At 41.8% G+C, this 22497-nt stretch overlaps 2 protein-coding genes across 6 annotated transcripts in view; one reads left to right on the forward strand and one right to left on the reverse strand.

Moving 5' to 3' along the window:
* Positions 1 to 22497, reverse strand: part of SAMD11 (sterile alpha motif domain containing 11) — a 233920-nt gene that overhangs the window by 28661 nt on the left and 182762 nt on the right. For all 5 annotated transcript variants that reach the window (XM_089668419.1, XM_089668417.1, XM_089668418.1 and 2 more), the window contains exons 7-8: positions 20934 to 21095; positions 11959 to 12109 (exon numbers count right to left, since the gene is read on the reverse strand). In XM_089668419.1, the coding sequence (XP_089524545.1) occupies positions 11959 to 12109; positions 20934 to 21095 (313 nt within the window). The remainder of the gene's footprint in view (positions 1 to 11958; positions 12110 to 20933; positions 21096 to 22497) is intronic.
* LOC149469941 (uncharacterized) overlaps positions 1 to 22497 on the forward strand; it is a 34381-nt gene that overhangs the window by 7716 nt on the left and 4168 nt on the right. The window contains exons 2-3 of the mRNA XM_089668422.1: positions 14039 to 14226; positions 16421 to 16532. Of these exons, the coding sequence (XP_089524548.1) occupies positions 14042 to 14226; positions 16421 to 16532 (297 nt within the window). The 5' untranslated portion in view covers positions 14039 to 14041. The remainder of the gene's footprint in view (positions 1 to 14038; positions 14227 to 16420; positions 16533 to 22497) is intronic.

Below are 22497 nucleotides of genomic sequence, written 5' to 3' on the forward strand. Positions count from 1 at the left end.
ACAGTAGGTTTCCCCACCCTCAGAATACACTGATCACTGATAGCGGCGATAGCTGCCAGCAGTAATAGGGCGGAAAAAAAAACCCAGACAGGCTGACTGTACGGAAGTCGACTGACATATTGACTTTAGTACAACCAGCCTGCCCATAAATCAAAATTCATCCGGTTCCCTCTGAAGCCACTAGGGCATTCCTTTATTGATACTTCCTTTTTCTTCTCCCAGATAACTGTAAATACCTATTCAGCCCCATTATCAGCCTACTTCTAGTTCTGGTCCAGTCAAAGAATGGGCATGGCTTGGTTTTTTTTTAGGCATTACCTCCACCCTTTAATTTACTAACTTTTTTAGTATTCCTTATAGTTTAAGAAGAATACTTTACCCCCAACATTTCATATTCCTGATATGTGCCTGCTGCACCATGTACTTGTGTTAAAAAGTGTGAAATATCTAGTATTCCTGCCAGTCCCCCTCCTTTCCTATTTCACACTGACTACGCTAGGCATGAGAGCACATCCATCTCAGTATGGTCAGTTTTTTGGCTTTGTGGACAGCCCCTCCCTTCTCCCTGCACAGCTATGTAACCTATAAACTGTACAACTCCATTGAACAACAAAGTGAAATCTTTCAGGTGGAGGGAAGTGAAAATAAAAAACTAAAATAATATGTTGCATAAGTGTGCACACCCTTAAACTAATCCTTTTGTTGACACCCCTTTTGATGTGATTCCAGCACTCAGTCTTTTAGCAATATTTGCCCACTCTTACTTGCAAAAACACTCCAAATCTGTCAGATTGCGAGGGCATCTCCTGTGCACAGTCCTCTTCAGATCACCCCACAGATTTTCGATTGGATTTAGGTCTGGGCTCTGGCTGGACAATTCCAAAACTTGAATCTTCTTCTGGTGAAGCCATTCCTTTGTTGATTTGGATGTATGCTTTGGGTTGTTATGCTGATGAAAGATGAAGTTCCTCTTCATGTTCAGCTTTCTTGCAGAAGCCTGAAGTTTTTGTGCCAATATTGACTGGTATTTGGTACTGTTCATAATTCCTTCTATTTTGACTAAGGTCCCAGTTCCAGCTGAAGAAAAACCGCTCCAAAGCATGATGCTGCCACCACCATGCTTCACTGTGGGTATGGTGTTCTTTTGGTAATGTGCAGTGTTTTTGTGCCAAACATATCTTTTGGAATTATGTCCAAAAAGTTCAACCTTGGTTTCATCAGACCATAACACATTTTCCCACATGCTTTTGGGAGACTTCAGATGCGTTTTAGCAAAATTTAACCGGGCTTGGATGTTTTTCTTCATAAGAAAAGGCTTCCGTCTTGCCACTCTACCCCATAGCCCAGACATGTGAAAAATATGGGAGATTGTTGCATGTACCACACAGCCAGTACTTGCCAGATATTTCTACAGCTCTTTTAATGTTGCTGTAGGCCTCTTGGCAGCCTCCCAGACCAGTTTTCTGCTCGTCTTTTCATCAATTTTTGAGGGACGTCCAGTTCTTGGTAATGTCACTGTTGTGCCATATTTACTCCACTTGTTGATGACGGTTTTCACTGTGTTCCATGGTATATCTAATACCTTGTAAATTCTTTTTGTACCCTTCTCCTGAGTGATACCTTTTAACAATGAGATCCCTCTGATGCTTTGAAAACTCTGTGCAGACCATGGCTTTTGCTGTAGGATGCGACTAACAAAATCTCAGGAAAAACCTACTAGAACAGCTGAACTTTATTTGGGGTTATTCAGAGGCACTTTAAATTATTATTATACAGGATTTATATAGCGCCGACAGTTTGCTCAGCGCTTTACATTATGGTGGGAGACAGTACAGTAACAATACAAATCAATACAAAAGGGGTTCGAGGGCCCTGCTCCTTGGAGCTTACAATCTAGGAGGGAGGGGATAGTGGTACAAGAGGTAATAACTGTGGGGGATTGAGTGGTTGGAAGAGTAGAGGATTTCAGTATTAGCTGAGGGCGGGGTAGGTTTCCCTGAAGAGAGAGGTTTTCAGAGTGCACCTAAAAAAGAGTGGACGATAGTCTGATGGATTGGGGTAGGGAGTTCCAGAGGATGGGGGAAGCCCTGAAGAAGTCCTGGAGACGAGCATGGGAGGAGACAAGGGAGCTAGCGAGTAGGAGGTCTTGTGAGGAGCAAAGAATACAGTTTGGGTGATATTTGGAGACAAGATCAGTGATGTAAATTGGGGCAGTGTTATGAACGGCTTTATACGCCAGTGTTAGCGTTTTGAATTTTATCCGTTGGGCAATTGAAAACCAGTGGAGGGATAGGCAGAGAGGGGTGGCAGATATGGAACGGTTAGTAAGGTGGATGAATCTGGCCGCAGCATTCATTATAGACTGAAGTGGGGATAGCCTGCGGTGAGGTAGGCCAATGAGGAGGAAGTTACAGTAGTCGAGGCGTGATATAATAAGGGAGTGAATGAGTTGCTTAGTGGTTTCCGAGGTTAGGAACGCTCGTATCATGGAGATGTTGCGGAGGTGAAGTCCACATGAGTTTTTCAGCGATTGGACCTGGGGCTGAAAGGACAGATTGGAGTCTAGGATGACACCTAGTACTCTGGCTTGAGGGGTGGGACTGATGATAGTGTTGTTGGTGTTGATGGCGAAGTCAGGGGGGGGGGGCGCAGGCTGGGGGGAATATTAGGAGCTCAGTTTTGGAAAGATTGAGTTTGAGGAAGTGGAGTGACATCCAATTTGATATGTCACTTAGTAGGCTTGTGATACGAGTGGAGACTGAAGGGGTGAGGTGAGGGGTAGAGTGATAGATTTGTGTGTCATCAGTATAGAGATGGTAATTGAAGCCATGGGAGTTTATCAATTGGCCAAGGGAGGAGGTGTAGATGGAGAAGAGAAGGGGTCCGAGGACAGAACCTTGAGGGACCCCAACAGAGAGAGGGAGTGAAGAGGAGGTGGCAGCGTTATAGGTAACACTGAAGGAGCGCTGTGATAGGAGGAGAGCCAGGAGAGAGCGGAGTCTCTGAGGCCAAGAGAGTGTAGTTTTTTGAGGAGGAGGGGGTGGTCAACCGTGTCAAAAGCCGCAGAGAGGTCGAGGAGTAGGAGTACTGTATAGCGGCCATTGGTTTTGGCAGTTAGTAGGTTAGTGTACTGACTCCTATTTAACATGATTTTGAATGTGATTGCTACATCCCCAGTTATAAGAGGGTGCGCACACTTATGCAACCACATTATTTTAGTTTTTTTATGTTTACTTTCCCCCCTAAAAGATTTCAGTTTGTTTTTCAATTGAGTTGTACAGTTTATAGGTCACATTAAAGGTGGAAAAAGTTCTGAAATGATTTATCTTTGTCACAAACACAAATAGTTCGCCTTTCATTACTGTATTAAACTAAATGGGTTGTTGTATAAGGGGAGTGTCCACATATACTTTAAAGCCCCATTCTTAGCCAACTATGACCCCCCCTTTCCTCTCACCCCCCCCCCTTCCCCCAACCCATCCTGCTAGTGTTTGTTCTCTTCTTACCTTGTGAATCCAGATATACTCACTCAAAACCCTAATTTCTGGGTTTGGGAGACCACTGATTTAGCACTATGATGGTGCTTGAAACCGGCAGTCCCCTCCATTGACATCAGTAGTGTTCAGGATCATGAGCAGACCATATTGCTAGCAATTCAGTAAGAAGTGCCCATGCCATGCAGGCAGTGACATGGGTATCTGAAGAAGGACCCATCTAGGAAATAGAAAAGAAGGCACCGGCAGCTGCATCATGTGACTGCAGCTTCAAGTAAGTAAAAAAAGGTCCTTTTAACTAGTTTATTTTTTCTTTTACTTAATCAGAAGGGGGTAGGAAGCAGATGTAGGAGAGGGACAACTTCAAGCTAGAGGGGACAGGTGAATGCAGAAGTGGGGAGATGAAATATACTAACACTTTTGTGTATGACAGCTGCAGCTCTCAAATCTGCAAAAAATACTGAAGTTTAACTGGAACTTTACTATTCAGTACGAATAAAAATACAGATTTAAAGGGTCCAGCAATGATCCTGTCAAGGCATACACTTCAGCAGTGGTATACTTTTTTTTTTTTTTTCTTTTTTTTAATCCTTTTAGCTGGCGTTCTGCTTTAATGCTCTGCTCCAGCCATAGATTCCTCCCTGAAGCATTGTCCCCATCTTCCCATAATTAATCTAAAATCCCCAAATACCAAAGTCCGTGGTCATGTGATATGCTGGGTTCTTTGTCTTTACTGTTCCTTATTGGGGGGGGTCCTGAGAGGGTGCCACGTTGCTGCCTCAGTGATGTGGACACCTCCTATTGTCTGTCCAGTGGTAGGTGCCTCTCAGTCAAAAGATGACTTCATCAACATGATGACAACATGACGAGACAGCGGCAGACACAGACCGTAATGTCAAATCTCCACTATCGAAAGAGGCACTGGAGGTGATCTATTTAGGCAAGTAAAAAATGGGGGGTTTATATTTCTTTAAAAAGAAAAAAATCTGCAAATGCATTGAGGGTTTTTATCTACCCAGAGATGGGTTTTACAAAACAGTGTTGACACCAGCATAGTTAACAGGCCTCTGTGAGGTCAAAGCAGTCTATGTTGACTCTGGACCAAAGCTGGAATTTTGTAGAAGGATGGACATGGTCAATATCTTTCTGATTCAGCCTAGCTACCTATGTAATATTTACTAACTCGGCATGTCCCTTGTCAGACCAGGGCAAGATGCCTGGTTCTTAAGGGTCATTATGTTATTTTGTGTGCTGCAACATTTATTCCCTATATGTAGAAGTGCATATGCTGCAAAAGAAAGTTGTTTTTTAATTTATCGTGGCAACAGTTTCCTGTGAGCTCAGTCCCTGGCTGTGTATGCACCAAGTGATAACAGATCCCAGGGTGCGTTTAGGTTTCAGAGCTGTCAAGATGCTCAGTAATTCTTCCTCCCTTGGAGTTCTCCCACAGTGAGATGGAAAGGAATCTTTACCCCATGCCAAGCCTTTTCCACCTCATGCAATTCCCCTTCTCTCCGTCTGCCATAAATCTATCTTCCACTCACGCACCCTGCCTCTGGGAGAGAATTGGGAGCGGAGGAAAGAGGGGGGGGGGAATTTGTCAGCTCCAGCTATGTGCTGCAGGCTAGCCAGCATCAGTGCGTGCTCTTAACTCTTTACAGTCATGCAAGTCCACAAAACAGGTTTTAAAGGACTAATGAATGCTAATCTGCTAATCATGAGAAATCTCCAAAATAGGAACCATCTGTGAAATCTCTCAAAAATTACCCCTGATAAGCACATAATACGCTGACTGAACAATTTCTGAAAAAGATAGTCTTCTGTCACTCATTAGGGGTATTTTACCAAAGCACAAAACTCTAGGAATGCATTACACAAAGATATTGATGTCTTCATCTAGGCAAGTAAGCACCTATCCCTGCACACTTAGGAACGCCTAATGCCTGCAACAGATAAAGGTGTTAGGGTTTGCATTTAAAGGTAGGTAAACTGGCTCCCCCCCTAAACTGGCACACTTCTCTAGTACTCGGTGAGCCAACCTTCAAGTTGTCAGTGCCCCAGTGATGCGCAGCAGATTACCAAATTCATCCATGCAGTACCAAACCTCCTCCTTCACCATCACAGCTGTGAAAGACTGTCATTATAAGGCCCTGTTATGTCTATGTAGTCATTGGTGCTGTTTGCAGAACCACAAAGTATACTGTACAGAGCAGCTATGGAGGTCATCTCCAAACTGTGGGGGAGATGTACTAAACCTGGAGCACTCAGAATCTGGTGCGGCTGTGCATGGTAGCCAATCAGCTTCTAACTTCAGCTTGTTGAATTAAGCTTTGACAATACAACCTGGAAGCGGATTGGTTTCCCCCTATGTGTCTAGTGTCCTGAATTATAAGCCTTCGTATTGAGACTGTAGTCATTTTGCAAGAAACAGTACTGGCACGGAGTTGCATGTATAATTCGAGTGTGCATTTCACATTCCTTCTTATCCATGTTACCATCACATAATGCTGTAAAGAGTTCATACTGACAAATGTATTTCAGATTTATTCAATAAACAGTTCATAGGTGCAGAAAAAAAGACTCCATCTTTTACTGGTTAGACTTTAGTAGAATGAAATCTGAGTGGTTGCTATTGGTTAGAGATATTGGGGTCCACATACTTGTCTGCTGGGGTGTCTATCCATTATCAGACCCTCCTTACGCATAATTTCCTGTAAATTGAAAAAAAGCATGCAGTTGGCCTACAAAGGGCATAAAAGGAGATGTTCTTGGCAGGTTGACAGCCCGGGGATTTATGCCAGCAGGTTAGATTTCATCTTAAGAATTTATCTTAAGTGTTGAAAAATAGGCCTAGTTTTTTCTTCCAACCAGGACACATTTAGAACCAATTTTCTTTTCACATGTTTACAAGTAGGAATGTGTTTTGCAGAAAACAAATTAATATAATAACACAAAATCAGTACTTCCAAGTGTCTCCCCAGCTCTGAGATTTATTTAGGGCTCATCATAAAAGTCAAAATTTACCATAAAATTATGGTACAATCAACTTTAGAGTTATCAAAACTTTGTAATATGTGGACCTAGTTCAACTAGCCAACAATCAGGCAGGCCCTTGCACTACATATTTGTTGGTAGATCTATAGTAACAGAGATTGTACAATCAAATTGTAACGTGTATGGTGAGCTTAAAGCAGTATTAAACCCAAAAACATAAATGTATTAAATTGTAGCTTACCATTTCTTAGATGCAGTGGCCACATTCTGTTTTCTTTTTTGTTGTTAAGCTATTTTCCCACCTAGTGACCCAGCTAGTAAAGGCCAATTCACACAGTAACCAACAGCTTCTGCACATTGAACCCGTAGGCTGCAGCGTGGTGCACATTTCAGTACTAACTTTATTTGAAGTGCACAAAAAGTGACACTTCATTCAAGTCACTGTACAGCAGTACAGTGTGCTGCTGTACAGTGACAAGTGATCCAGCGTGGAATGCTGCGATAAATTGTAGCATATCTGCACTTTATCGCAGATCACTGCATTGCAGCTCCAGGCTGCGTTGCAGTGTAAATAGGACACACTGAAAATAATTGTTCTCTGTGTACTATAGCGTTGACTGCCATTCTTTCAGTGTGGAAAAAAAGCCAGTCATCGCACTGTGTGTGAAATAGCCCTATGTTATTTTTCAACTTATTTTAACAGACCAAGCTGTCCAGATAAAGTAGAAGTTAGAGTGTTGAGACAAACCATTTACCACTGACAGGGGTGCTTACAATTGTCAGCTTTTATTAATTTATATAAATTCTTTAACCCAAAAGGAAAAACTGTTTGCTGTAACTGCATATTAAATTTGTTAGACATGTCCATCTCAATCTGCCAGTCTATCACTACCCTCTCCCCGGAACGACAATCCTGCTGTTAAAAAGTTTTAAAGGTGAGTCCTTTACCTAGTCCAGAATACAGACACCCTAAGGTAGGAAGTGTGCTACTGGAAGATCACACAGTGATATAAAGGGGGAGAAAAAAGCCTAAAAAAAGGAAAATGAGTCTAACAACCACATTGGCAAGCTGCGATATATTGTTTGTTTTTGGGTTTAATACCACTTTAAGGTGTGAAAGTGCAGCTTTTCCAATGTTCCACAATACGTCCATCACAGGATACTCAAATTATAAAGAATTACCTGGACAGATCAGGCCCCTGAATAAGTGACAGGACGTTTCTAAAAAAAACTTGGTTCCTAAAATGCAATATTAGGAAATGTTTAACACTAGATAATTATACTGTTTAAAACATTCTATGTGTCAGTAAAAGTGTTTTTAGAAAAAAAAAAGTTATTAATTGCTGGGTTAGTGTCACCAGAGTGACAACAGAAGTGGAGAGCAGCTCAGCTTATCTGCAGTCTGACAATGTCACAAGAGTTTCAGGCTTGTCTCGCTATTTAGCTAGGGGAAAAAAAAGTGTCTGGTAACAGGCCCCTCTGGGAGCCAGATAATCCCACCCTGTCAAGCCTGCACCAGACAGAAGAAAAACAACCGCAGTTTTTGTTTGCCAAACACTGATCCTATAGAAAGCCCCAGGACTCTCCCGCCCCCTTACTGGAATCAACCGTTATTTACTAGTCCTCTGCCAGCGTCAACGGCAGAAGATCCGGTCCTGCCCAGACAATGATCTTTTATCTGGTGCTAAACAACAACCACATTCCCCTCTTCCCTCATGAAGTCTGGCGCAGAAAAGAAGAATTGCTCCCTTCCAGATGGAAATTACAGGTCAGAGCCAGATCTAGCTCCTCAGACACACTTGCTCTCTTCTCTCCTGCTCTTTCCCCCACCCAAACATGCTTTCTTCATCTTTTCCTCTGGCTTCCCTGGAAGACATCCAGGCCACACAGAGGTTGGGAGGTTTTCCTGGAGTTATGCTGGACAGGAATCATGCAATCCCCACAACTGGCGTGTCTGTAGCTTTCCCCATGATGGGAAGGGTTAGCCAAAGTGCAAACCCCTTCGCTCACACATGTTCCCACAACGCTATCGTCCTTAATGCAATCCTACTGCAGAGACTGATCCTACACATCCTTCCAGAGCTCTGCGCCTAGTCATCCTTCCAAAGAGTGAGATTAACATCTTAAGACCACTTTGCTCTTGCCTAGAAACCAGCACTCCCTGTGTAACAACAGGGACTAAAGGGGGGGAAGGAAAACTCCAAGAGCCAGGAATTAGAATTACACATAAATGGAGAAAATAAAATATCTTCTTGAGTCACTGGCAGTCAAAGAAGGCTGCCAGATTCTGAGCACTGCAGTTGACTATGCACTAGAGTGGAAATGAAATAAATATTACCTAAAAAAAAAAAAACCACACCTGTTGACCTGATCTGAACCAACACAAGAGCAAACTCCTATTTTTTTAAGCAGTGCAAATTTCCCCTTGCTTCTAGCTAAGCTGCCACTTGATACTGACCCTGGTGAAATTGTCAGAAGACCTCTCCTCACTTTTTGTGATTGGTGCTACAATAAATCATTCAGACCACTGGAAAACAGTACACAAAGCGGTCAACTGCACTATGCTAATAGTTGTAAAGAGACAACCTGCAACGGTTTGAAGACACACTTGCTGGAAGATGTGGCCTATATCATCCTTCTTTACAGCAGAATGTACTTTCAGAAGGTTAAAGGTGAAATTTGTGGTCCTATTACATGTGCAGGTCCATAGAAGTGACATGGGAGCAAACGGCTTTAGAGATGCTTAATGTACCTGTGATGCTACGCAAAGTGTAAACGGAGTCACAGGTTTCTACCTAATGTTGAATTCCACAAAAACATCAAACATTTGACTGAAAGTTAGAGGGATTATGGAAGCAACATATTATGGTGTAGTCTTTAGCCACCTGGAAAGCACATGATGTAGTCTTTAACCACCTGGAAAGCACTACTTAAAGCAGATGCTAAGAGAACAAAATTACAGTTAATTTGCCTCTTATATGAAAACATTCTTATGTTTTTACAGTACAGATCCCACCCTGTCACAAGATTTGTCCTGTCCCTGCCTTTTCTGCAAACTGGAGTAAACACTCTGTGGGGTTGAGTTACTGAAACTGGAGAGTGGAAAATCTGGTACAGCTGTGCATGGTAGCCAATCGGCTTCTAAATTCACCTTGTTCAATTAAGCTTTGACAATAAAACCTGAACGCTGATTGGTTCTATGTGGAGCTGCGCCAGATTTTGCACTCGCCAGTTTTAGTAAAGCCCTTTGTGTATATCTTACGATTCTCAAATGTAGACACTTCACAGGACACTCAATTATATTGCTTTTTTTTTGTTGTTGGTTTGTTTACTTTGGTAGTAAAGTAAGGTCTGCTTTACTAAAGTGACAGCACATTAAAACTACTGTGAAATTCAGTGCTAGATAACCTTGGATTTTTATATTGTAAGCTTTTCTGTGTATGATTGTTAAAGTACTACTTCAAATATGTTGTTATGAAGGATGGAGCTTAGCAAATTCCCAGTCTCAATGTGCCTGTGTGCGTCAGGGCTCTTAAAAGCCTGCCCACACACCACTGCTTACTCACTGTGCATTTTCACACATTACGCACCTCTCAATCTGCACTCTTTACAGTCTTGCTGATGTCACTAAGCTGGCACCATCTCTTACACTTTACCCACAACACTTGTACTAGTTACCACTTTGTACCTTCATAGATGCATGTAATTTATTAAACAAAGGTGCATTTACCTGTGGCTTCTTTACATCATTTATGTCGCACATCATTTAATGTTTAAAGAATAACTGTGATTAGGTAAAAAAAGAATACCTAAATAGCAGAAGGAAAATGGCATGCTAGGAGCAAATGAGTTTCTTCTCACCCCACAATAATATAGCTCCCTTGCACATACTACTTGGAGTCTCCAGAGGTGGTGATCATATAAGCAGTGATTGGCTGTGTCTGCAAGCTAAAAACAAGTAGGTGGGGTCCGCCTCAGGCAGATTCAAAGAGACATCATGCTTGCAAGACTAATGCAGGCCATACATTCATTTTTTATTTTTATTTTTTTCGTTCAACCAGTGGATTGAATGAAAACTAAATTACCCAATTTCCCCATCCACACATTTAGTGTGGATGGAGGAATCACTCCCTCTGATCTATTGTATTCTGACAGCAGAGAGGTTTCCCTGTCATCAGAATACACTGATCAGCGTTTCTGGCAGCACTGATCGCACAGAAATTTTCCAACAGGCTAATTGTAGAGAAGTCAATCTACTAATCAACTTCTGTACAATCAGCCTGCCCATACATGGATCAACATTCTGCCGGTACCTGCTGAACAGTCTAAATTTTAATCCATGTATGGCGTTCACACCTACAAATGCACCCTGCCTGTGATTGGATGAGAGAACCCCAGTGGGCCCCCATTGCTTTCAATGGGGCTGCTTTACTTGCAAATAATGACAGGACCCTCCACTGAGGTTTCTGCATCTAATCGCAGGCAGGGTGCATTAGTGTGTGTGAATGCACCTTTAGGTAGAACCCAGCTTGCACAGGCAGACAGTAACTTCTAATTTAGTCAGTGGCAGTAGAGGATCCAACTGTTTCACACAAGCAGTAATGTTGTATGATATTGTTGCCAGGGTAAAGGACAACCAATTTAGTCTAGCAGAGTAATCCACATCTGCTTCATGTGACTTTAGATTTTCACCTATTCAATCAATTACACCTTAAGGGATAACTATACATTTAAAGAAACCAATACTCCACCAGATGCTAACCATTCCCCCTTGTTACCTGTATGTACAACCTGATCCAGGAGCCTCAGCTTAAGCTGGGCCAGACCAGCACTCTTGTCCCTCCGCGCAGCCAGTGGTTCAGGTGCGTGGCTTATTCTCTGCAGGACCTAATAAAAATTCGGGTGCAGCTCTAATACCTGAGAAGAGGACTAAAGTACCACCTGGTGCAGGCCACATCTCCTTAATAGTCTTAGTAATGGTCTTGGGATGTTTTTAATAAACTTTGCAGCCCAGTTGTTTATAACCTCCTGGGAACTTCTCTTGGCAGTGTCTAAAGTACCATCCCCATGTATATGGAACCATTAGTTTGCAGCTCTGCTACATGTTCCTCCAAGAATTTCTGTCCCAAAATGCCCCCCTAGGTATAGTTTTTGATGAATCCATGTATATTGGGCTTACCTGATAGAAGTCAGCTGTGTATGGAAAACCACTGCTCCTCCCCCAATGCTATCTCAAACATTTTAAAATCTGATAATCTCTGGAAATGTTTATACAATTATCCTTTACTATTAGGATTGGCTTTGTTATAAAAGCCATTTTTCAATTTATGTTTGCATGCTCTTTAAACTAGTAGAACCATATGGAACGCTTTATACCATGGTGAATTATGTTATTAAATACATAAGTTCTAGGAAAATGCTCTTGCTATAGATGCACAAAGCAGAGGACTGCCCAAAGGTTTCTCTGTACCTGTCTGTGAAGTGGGAGGTGTCCCGATGCTGCGGCAGGCCTTGCTTCCTCCGCTGGCTTGAGGAGTTACTTGAGGTGGGTATGTGAGCTTCCATCGCTCCTGGGTTTCTCACCACAGCAGCTGCCACTTCTTGGCGTGCCCGCAACAGATCTGGAAAAAAGAAGAGTAGATATTGTCTCAAGCTGAAACACTCAGGAGTGAGGCAAGCTATTCACAAGGCATCTGCTGACACAGATATCCTGCATCTTCCGCCCCCAAGTCACATCTCCGGAACTCCTTACTCATCTCTCCATGTGCAGCAATCATTACCTGGCTGCTCAGTAAGCTCATCCTGCTCTTTATCACTCTCCCGCTCCATATCTTGCCCTCTTTGTTCCGCTCTCTATTTTCCTTTTTAGCTTCTCTTCCTCCCCCTTACTTGTTCCCTCTCTCAGTTCTGCACAATCAAAACCACATGTTTCAGTTCCACTGGAGCTAGAGCCTTACGGTTAACTAGAAAACATATGCAGCCAAATGACTCACCCCTGGGTGGAGGGGGCTGAGCGAGAAGGTGGAAAGGGCCAACTTTTCCTCACCAAGTGTCAACCAGGGCATCACAGATAATTATCGACCAGTCAAAAACAGTTTATATATATATATATATATTTATATATACATACATACATACATACACACACACACATATAAATCCTGACTGGCAAGCATTTTCAGAGGTTTTTCAACTTATTTCACGCCTGTCTCAGATGCACAGACTGAGGTTACTCTACAGGACCAAGTCGGATTCCTCACATGCGTGGAAAGTCATCTAGGGACCCGTATGGTTTTACTTACCCCCCCTTCATAGCAGAGATGAAACTGGAAATTCTCCAAGCTAGACAGCCAGGAGCATACTTTTGTAAGTTGTTCCTGGGTTAGTGCCTGCAGAATAGGTTATCCAAGTACTCACACACAGGTGAGTATCACAAAGACAACAGTAGAGCTTGGTGTAATAGACATGATAGAAACCAGTGTAAGTGGTAGCTGACAGCCACAGCTGACTAACAGTAGTCATCATATGCATTAGATGTCTTATCTACCAGTGGGTTTCAAAGATCTATAAGGGAATGGGTTACCTGCTGAAAGCTCAGGAGGGCCACAGAAGGGTTGAAGACTCTGAGAATCTTTAAGGAGGCGTCTGCCCTGTACCCACATATGGCCTGAAACTCACCAAATGCAGCTGATGTGACACCAACACCTTGCCTCTGCTTGTCCCTCTTGCAAAAAGATTTTTCACGCTGTACAAAAATTCTCTGATTGTGGCAATGAGCTTGCACTCAATACTCTACCACTGGGTTAGTCCTAACAGGCCAATTCCTTTCATTACAATTAGTAGCATGATAGGATTTCCCACTCTTAAGCTGGCCATACATTAATCATTTTTTCTCATTCAATCAGCAGGGTGAACGGGGAAAAAAAAGACCCGATCTCCCCATCCACACACTCGATGTAAATAGGGGAAACACTCCTGCTGTGCTATTATGTTCTGATGGCGGGAATACTTCGTCAGAACACACTGATCAGTGTTGCCGGCTGTAGCCAACTGATTGGTTTCTGTACAGCCAGCCTGCTTATACATAGATAAAAATTCACAACAGAGAGAGAGGGTGCAGTTTTATTGTGAGCTGTTGTTTATGGTTAGTGCAAGAATACTGTGATTTCAGTCTACCAAAGGGCCCCTTCATATGTAACAAAAATCTTGCATACATGCTGATTTTTAAAAAGCACAACTTAACCATTATCTTTATAACATAAGCCAACAGTTTAATTTTTTAAATGCTACAACCCTTTTTGTGAAAATACAAGGCGTGTTCAAGTCAAACGGGGATTTCAAGGAGTGGAAATTGCATTTATTTTTCAAAATACTCCCCTGCTACATTTATACACTTATCCCAGTGTTTAACTAATGCCTAAAAAGCTTTGGCACAGAAAGATTTGACAATACGCCGGAACCATCCTAGGACAGCCTGCTTCACGCTGCCATCATTGTGTGTGTTCACCATTCCCACAGAAAGATTAATCTCTTGTGCAATTTCACAACAGGTTATGCGCTGGTTCCACATGCTGAATGTTCACAGGAATGACTGCTGTGGGTTGGGAAGCACCATGGCCGGGAATGTCACTGAAGGACGTATCTCCATCTCTGAACTGTTTACAACATTCAGATGTCTTACTGTGGCTGAGCGTCTCATCACCGTACTGTGCTTGAAGTCTTCTGTAGATATCCATGGGTATTACTTTTTTGTTCACAAGAAACGTCAATCACCACACACTGTTCCATGCACGCACTAACACTGTTGTCTGCCATCTTGATTAACAGTCTCTGGACATGTGAGCCACCTATCAGTATTAGAACACACTTGCCACTTACTACTGTGTGTAGTACCGCCATGCTAGCATCCCTTTTTATACCTGGGAAAATTAAAAGTCGCCGCTGGTACTTGATACAGGATTCCAATGCATCTACCTGCCAGATATACTGCATATGTAAAATGACAGTATCCGTTCATACAAACATCTCCTACCTCCTGAAAATGTCACAGCTCGGTAGATCTAAATCTGTAAAAATCTCATCACCCGTGATGTATAAATGATCAGTGGGTACAATGAAATACGTCCATGACAAGTTATGTAACATGGGTTTTATAAATTATCATGATACTACAGAGAAAAGGGGATGCAACCATTACACATAGTTTACTATCTTGCAAGTACCTTATACCATCATAAAGTACTAAATAAAGGCTCCTGTATGACCGACTAAAAATCCAAATTCAGCTACTATGTGATGCAAAAGCCTCAGTACCATAAACAAAAAAAACAAAGCTCCTTTATCTTGAATGGCAGAGCCAACTCCTTCTTCAGTTATGTCTCACACTCTCCCCCTCCCAGATGCTACAGCTCACAGTAGAAGGGATTTCAGCAACAGAGGCAGTGATGTCCATCCAGATAGCAGTGGACAGGACTAGATGTGGTCAGGTGCTAACAGACAAGCTACAGGATTGTTAATTAGCAGTGGCAATACTGATCGCCATGTCCCTCTACAACATCTTGTCATCCCACTGTACTGCAAGCAGGCACAGCCTACATGGGAGTAACAAACCTGCTCTGAATTCAGGTGCAGTGCAGTACTGTTGCCATACTATCACAGGACGCTACATTAGGGGAACTTCACTGGCAGGATCAACAGGCATTTGAGGGACGTTACAATGGAATGAACTGTAAGTGCAGATGCACTTGTATATTATAATTACGATCTGCAGCACAATATACATTTTTTAACAGTAGGCCATAGTTGTACCCTAACTGCTCTCTGCTTATAGATAGTGAGATTCACAGCCCCTTATATTAAAGAATTATCCTTTAAAAAAAAAAAAAATCTGCATTAAATACCACGTTAAATGAACATGTAAATCTATTTTATTGTGTTCTGCACTGAAAGGAAACATATACTAGCATCATTTGGTCAGGATCACACATCACAATAAAACAGAATCATGGCATGATAATAACAACTAGATACAGCTTTTATACAATTAAGACGGTTTGGGTAATTGCCTTTCTAGGGGTGCTGAGCCAGTTGCCTGGGGGTAAGGGCTTTGAGTTTGGCTATGTCTGCCCGCCACAGATCCTGGCTCCTCAAGCTCCAGGTTACCAACTGTGTTCCTGGATGCCGAGCTATCTGTGAGACGCGCTGTGTAGATGAGATATGGCAGCTCAGCCTGGGGGGGCTTCCCGGCTGCTGCGCTTGGCAGAGTCACGGGGGTGTCATAGCCTGTCAGAGCTGGCAGCTTCAGGAACACAAGCCACAGAGATGGGAGGGTGAGCGGGGGCCATCAGCGAATTTAAAGGAAGCCGGAATTATTCAGCAAGCTAAAATTGTCTGACCACCCAGAGATAAGAATCAGCGCTGTATTTGCCTCTCTTAAAGAACCACATCCTTTCTTTCATATTTGGCACAAAATCTCAGAACAAAGCAGATATTATTTTAAAGCTTCAGAACTATCTCTATTGAACACAGTATTAATGAATAATACTGTACTGCGCCCACAAAATATAATTTCGCAGCTAGGTAGCTGGAAAGCAACAAAATGCAACTATCAACTATGTTATAAAAGAAAAATAACAAAAAATAAACAGAGCTAACTGTGCCATAATGTGAAAGTATCCTATGCACATTCTGGAACATTCTGAAATGGCATTAGCATGGTAAAGCTTATGTAAAATATAAAGTGGCTCTAAGGACTTGATTGGTGTAACCCACCCATTCACTTTTTGTTAGACATGTCTGTCAAGCTTCATCAGATATAAATAAACACAAATGAATGCGATTCTGTATTCATTAACTAAATGTATTGTTTTATCATGCCAGCAGGTTATGTACTGCATCTTACTGGTTATGAGCCTCTTGCCGTCTTCCTACAGATTTCCGACTGGTAGAGGGAGAAGTTGCTCTAGAAGCCAATCTGACCTGCTGCAATGTTCATGTGCTAACAAGGGAGATGATGATAGCAGGAAAATGCAGAGTGACAGAAAGGTGAGCTGTGTTGCTTCTTTTTCATCAGACTGGGGAAGGACAAAGCCTTTAAGCAGGGGCGGACTGACAACTCATGGGGCCCCCAGGCAATAGGGGATCATGGGGCCCCTGTGTCCTTGCCCAAACTCAAAAAAGCCTATGAAAAAGGTACCAGGGGCATCTCATGGGGCCCCCTACTGACCCCGGGCCCTCGGGCAGTGCCGAGTTTCCAAATGGTCAGTCTGCCCCTGCCTTTAAGTGTATATTCACTGCTACAAAGAAAATATCTGTTTTGGCCTGCCAGACAGGTCTCTGATGTGTGGCAGAGCTGTGTAAAGCTCATGACTGGATGGAAAGAAGTAAAAATCGTTTGGCAGCTACAACTGCTCTCATATGTATGTCATATGTGTAGTTAACTGTCTGCATGAAGTTCAGCTTTAAATAATATTATAACTGTGAAATCGATGAAACAGGTTACTGGTTAGCTTGTATCTGTTGCATCTTCTTGTTGTTAAATCCATGCAGTGCTTCTGCTACTGCTGTTGACATGCCGTTTATGTCCCTTGCTATCAGTGACAGGCCCAGATATGGTACCCTGACTCAGTCCCCTGCTGCCTCTATAAATGTACAGGGTCCAGGCGGTTTCTCTGACAGCTGGAATATCACATGGAGTGACACTGTAAGCCCAGGAGGCTGCGGGTAAAGCCAGGATCACAAGGCAGGATTAATAGCAGACGGGAGAAAGCGCAGATAAAAATCTTCATGGATCTGCATTTATATCACAGCTGCCCGGAAGAGGATACAAGCCTAGCCTAAAATATTAGTCCCCTTGCTCAGCAGAGCCATCAGTGCTGTTCTAACCCCCTTATGTATAGAGGGGATCGAAGCACAATTAAACACTGTCTTCTCCAAGATACACTGCGAGACCATTAAAACTGATGTTTACTATTTAATGCATGATACATATAGCCTGTGCCCAGTGCAGACTGTGAACTAAACCATTAATACAAAGGACACGAACACCTAATAAATTCTTTAAACAGGCCTAATATCTGGCAACTGATTACTGATGCAAGTTATATAAAGTCTAAATATTTCTCTGTACATGAAGTGGCATCAACTGATATATTATAGTTAATTTAGAGGTGAATTCCATCCAAAACCTATATTTTAAGGTTGGGTGAGCAAAAGTATATTGAGTCACACGTCTGCTTCTTTTATCTTGCTGAGGTGTCAGCTTGACTCCCTAAATATTTGTTTAAACTATGTTATGTTGAATCTATTAAAGAAGAATATTTGTAATGGATATGGCATTTGAGCATAACTAAGAATTCCACTGGAGATATCCTGCTCCTGGAATCAGAAAGGACCACCATGTAGTTCAGTCTGCCATCAACCACTTAATTATACAGGATTTCTGATTAGGGTTGAGGGTTTAATATCCTTGACACTTGGGGTTGATTTACTAAAAGAGTACAGGATGTTCACATTTTCACCTTGTTCACTTTAGGGAAAAAGGTAATACAAAAAGAATATCCAATTTGAAAAGAATACCAAATTATGTATTCTAAAAAAAAAATAGGATTTTTGCTTGTACTTGAATGGATGATTAAAGTCAGTACAACTCTTTGCAAAGTTAAAATTTACTTTGAAATTGAACATGCTCTCGTCTACTCCATTAGTAAATCAGGGTCAATGTAATCTGCCTTAGGCAACTAAAGAATGTCTGTAACCTTATGGAAAGGTGTACACAGGCTTGTAACCATTACCAGAGTCCTGTAGGACTCTAACAATGATTTGCACAGCTCAACCAGCCAACACAGCCTTCCCTTACCTTCTGGTACTTGAAGGGTAGACTTGTGCTTGGCTGTTTTGTTTTGTAGGAGTAGACAGACAAATCTCAGTAGGACTAAGTTCAATGCAGATGCATGAGTGGTGGAAAAGGCAGTTCTTTTGTAAGCTGTACTAAGAGCAACCAACACTGGCTAGGTCTAAGACAGTCCCTAAGAGCTCAAATGCACTTACCCTAATTAAAAACCTCTTGGCTAGAAAACTTCTACAACTCGTGTTTTCAGACTTCATGCACACTAGCATTTTGTAAGCTCCTAGAAGCTATTATCAGCATATATTTTTCTGCTCCTAGAAGCTAAATAGTGTTATCCTATATGTCCATACACACTACTTTGAGCTATTATCATTTTTTGAGCTTCAGCATCTAGGAGCAGAAAAAAATAGTTTTTGTTGAGTTTTTTTGGAGCGTTTTTCCAGCAGGACAAATTCTAAATGCTAATAAAATGCTCCTAACAGCTTTTTGCTCACTTTTTTCCCCCCTCTACATGTACTGGAAAAACGCTAAGGCTCCTAAAACGCTACTACCACCGTTTTTTTTATCCAGCATTTTTCCCAATGTTTTATGAGCTTAAAAAAAACACTAGTGTGCATGAAGCCTTAGGCTGGTTTTCATTATTCTATATATGTTGATCTAGAGGGGGAAAAAACAGCCACCATTGGGCAAAATCAATGCAGCAAGTTAGCAAAACTGATAAATGTTTAATTAGAATATTTTGAAGGCTTTGCCTTTGATTGGGTACATTGGATATATGAACCCAAACAAAAAGTTTTTTCAATATTTGTATAAGTACATGTATACAACTGGACATGCAGTCCTTCCCTATTAACACGTTAAGTACAAACATCACTAAACATAGAGAATACTTCCAAAGCTAAATGAATATGTAAACAAGATGGGTAATGAAAGCGGAACATAAAATAAATTACTTCAACTACCAGCAGAGTTAAGCTAGCTAGATTTAAACACATTTTAGAGAATGTGGTGGAAGTAATAATTATTAATTACAGATACCATTCTTGTAAGAAAGACATGTTAGATGCTTAAATCTTATCTACATTTCCATGTTGCTAGGGAGCTTCATACAGATTCTTCCTGAACTATAAGAGGTGCAAATTTATTTATGTTATATCACAGCGTATTTTTATTTTGATTTGCACCCTGAGATATAGGAACAGAATGTATAATTGTTTGTGCCCCCCTACATAGCTGAGGATGTTATCTGCTTTCTCCTCCTCCATCCTAGGCAAGCCTAGAATCTGTTACTATCTAGAGACATGGATCCCTTCCCCCTCAGGCTGGTACATTTTAATAAATCAAGGCCACCCTTTGACTCTCCGTCACGATTGAGAGTAATGATTTTAATAAATCAAAGCCCTAACGGGTTAGTCAAGCAGCGGCCTTGATTTATTAAAATCTGTGCACTGAATCACGGTCCTGTTCCTGTGAAAACAGCTGGTGTTACTTCAAGTGACTTTGTCTCCATGAGTCCCGCTGCAAACACTAGATGGGCCTTCTGAGATGATAGCAGTATCAGCTCGGCGCCAAAGTCAAGAGCACAAATGGTACAATCTACCAAAACCATGCTGCCTTCTTCCATCGTATACAACTGGTTGACCATCAGATCACCAGCTCACTGTTCCAGGAGCCATATAATAGTCATACAATGTGACATTGAGAGGAATATGGCCTAAGCCACATATGCGCACTTTAATAAACAAACTGGCCTACAGGTTCGTTATCTGGGCCAGCAAAATGGCAGACCGGATCTGCTTATTTGAAGACTTCTTCCATCTTAGGAACACAAAATTGTTGAGTTGGAAAGCATTCCAGAATTTGCTGTAAAAATTACATAATAAAAATACCCTCAATTTACACATGAAGATTTTGACACAGGCTACCCTGCTGGTGATTGGCTCCACCCTTCACCCTAGAATTCATCTCTTGTAGCTGGCTTCCACACATTCTAACCCCTATAGTTACTGGTATACTTCATTTATTTAATATTCCTGAGCCTACGTAAACCTGCAAAAATGCAACCCAACATACTCTCTAAGCTCTGCTCTCCACAGACTTAGGGCCACATTCAGTGCAGTGAAAATCTTGCTGAATCGGCCTACAATAAATGATATGTAAAATTAAAATGAAGGGGGCCTTGTGACATAGAAATGTTTTCTGGACAACATTAGCAATTCATTTGCTTTATTTGATGCTTGGTGTTGCTTTTAAAAATAAAAGAAATCAAATCAGTTGAAAGATTTGCTCAGAATTATCTTAATATAACTATATTATACCTGAACAACTAGTAAAGCACTGAAGACTTTGAAAATTTTACATGAACCAATAAGTAAAATAAAGTCAGCTGTATATTCTAAGCAACTATGTAATGTGGATATTCTAAGCAACTATGTAATGTTGATATCCAATGAACTCAATGCAAATGACTCCGAACAGTTCCTTTTAAAGGTGTAGTAGCTCTCTGGCTTAGCAATGCACAATGTAATTTAGGCAAACAAATGTTTCTCTAGTCGGTTACAACCAGTAATAGATATCAATTATATGGTAAATCTTACCACTGTGTGTAGGTACAGCCATGGTGTTCGCCAGCTGGTAGAGCCGCTGTTGCTGCTCCTCAAAGCTGCTGTGTTCATTAAGTGCTGACATCATGCGTCTGTAATGCTCCTCTGGGGTCATTTGAGCCAATGGCTCTTCCAGCAAGGGAGTTTGGGAGTTTTCTGCAAGAGAATGTTCAATTAAGTATGGTCCACATTTTCCAGCATTGTCAGAAGAAACCAGCAAGTGATTATTGGGCTCTTTTATTTGATGCTGTTGTGTACACTGGATTGCTGATTCAACCAATCAAATGGCTGCTCTAGGGCATACAATATACCGCTGGTTTGGTTAATTTTCTATTACGAACAATGCTATGTAGTTCAATCATTCCACAGGTTACTTTGATTTAAGGCCTCTCTTAGAAAAACACGTCAAGCCATGGCAATCTATAGAACCAATCAAATTTCACCTATCCACCTTTACGTTCTGTAGTATAGAGATCTGTTAAAATATCTAACAGGAAAAGTGCTCCTTAAGGAAGATTTTAAATTTGCTGACAAAGATTTGGGGATGACTGGAAGTGTGCATACTGACAGAATAATCTACTTTTCTTCCTGTATTAGGGAAAAAAGAGAAAACGCTAAGATAGGAGTCATTAGCAGCCCAGACAAAACCTGATCCGGAGCTTTGAGTGGACTCAGCCCTCACTAATACCATGCTCAGTGCAGCTTTCATGTGTCTGCGGTGGTCATTACCAGCTAATATGGACAAAGGCTGGACATTGATCCAACCAAATCTCCAGCAGGCACCAGAGAGGCGATGTACGGGCTAGACAGCAGCATCTGTCCGTCTGTCTTCCCCTCTCACTCACAAGAAGAACAATTATCTGGTGACCAAAGCAGAATCTATTGCTTTCACAGCCAATTAACAGCTCCTGTCTTCCCATTAAGCTAAAAGTTTGTCTAGGTCACTGAAAGGTCAAATTATGAGCTATATATCTTCTGAAAGGTAATTGCATTTGGAAGACTGAAAAACAATGGGGGAAATGGCTTTAAAAAGGTAAGGAACTGAAATGTTGGCACCCCTAAAAGTAATGATAGAGTTAGCCCTCATTCTTCACAATCCAATGCACAGGAACCAATCATATGGACTGCAAGAGCAATGGCAGCATGTGTCCTTTTACTGCTGAGGAGTTACAAGTCCCTAATCAACTTCATCTAACTTTTCTCACAGATTTACGACCAGCTATGAGTATGGGAGCCTACCTCAATAATTTAATTTCCATCAGGAAGGACTTCCACTACATAGTTATTGGTGAATCTAAAGAGGATTGAACAGCTTGTTAATATGTGTGGTAAGCTTGAAGTGGAGTTCCACCTGGAAAAAAATAAAAGTCAGCAGCTACAAAAACTGTAGCTGCTGACCTTTAAAATACAGCCACTTACCTGTCCCTCGGTCCAACAGTGTCCTCAGCACTGCTGGTTTCACCGGCAGTCTTCTCTCCCTGGCGCCGGCATCCTTAGTGTGGGCACCTGGCTGTGACAGCTTGCGGCTTCACAGCCGGGTGCCCACTGAGCATGCACG

This window comes from Staurois parvus, unplaced genomic scaffold, assembly GCF_062004578.1.
Source record: "Staurois parvus isolate SC_StPar_1 unplaced genomic scaffold, SC_StPar_1.0 ptg000057l, whole genome shotgun sequence".
Taxonomy (NCBI): Eukaryota; Metazoa; Chordata; class Amphibia; order Anura; family Ranidae; genus Staurois; species Staurois parvus.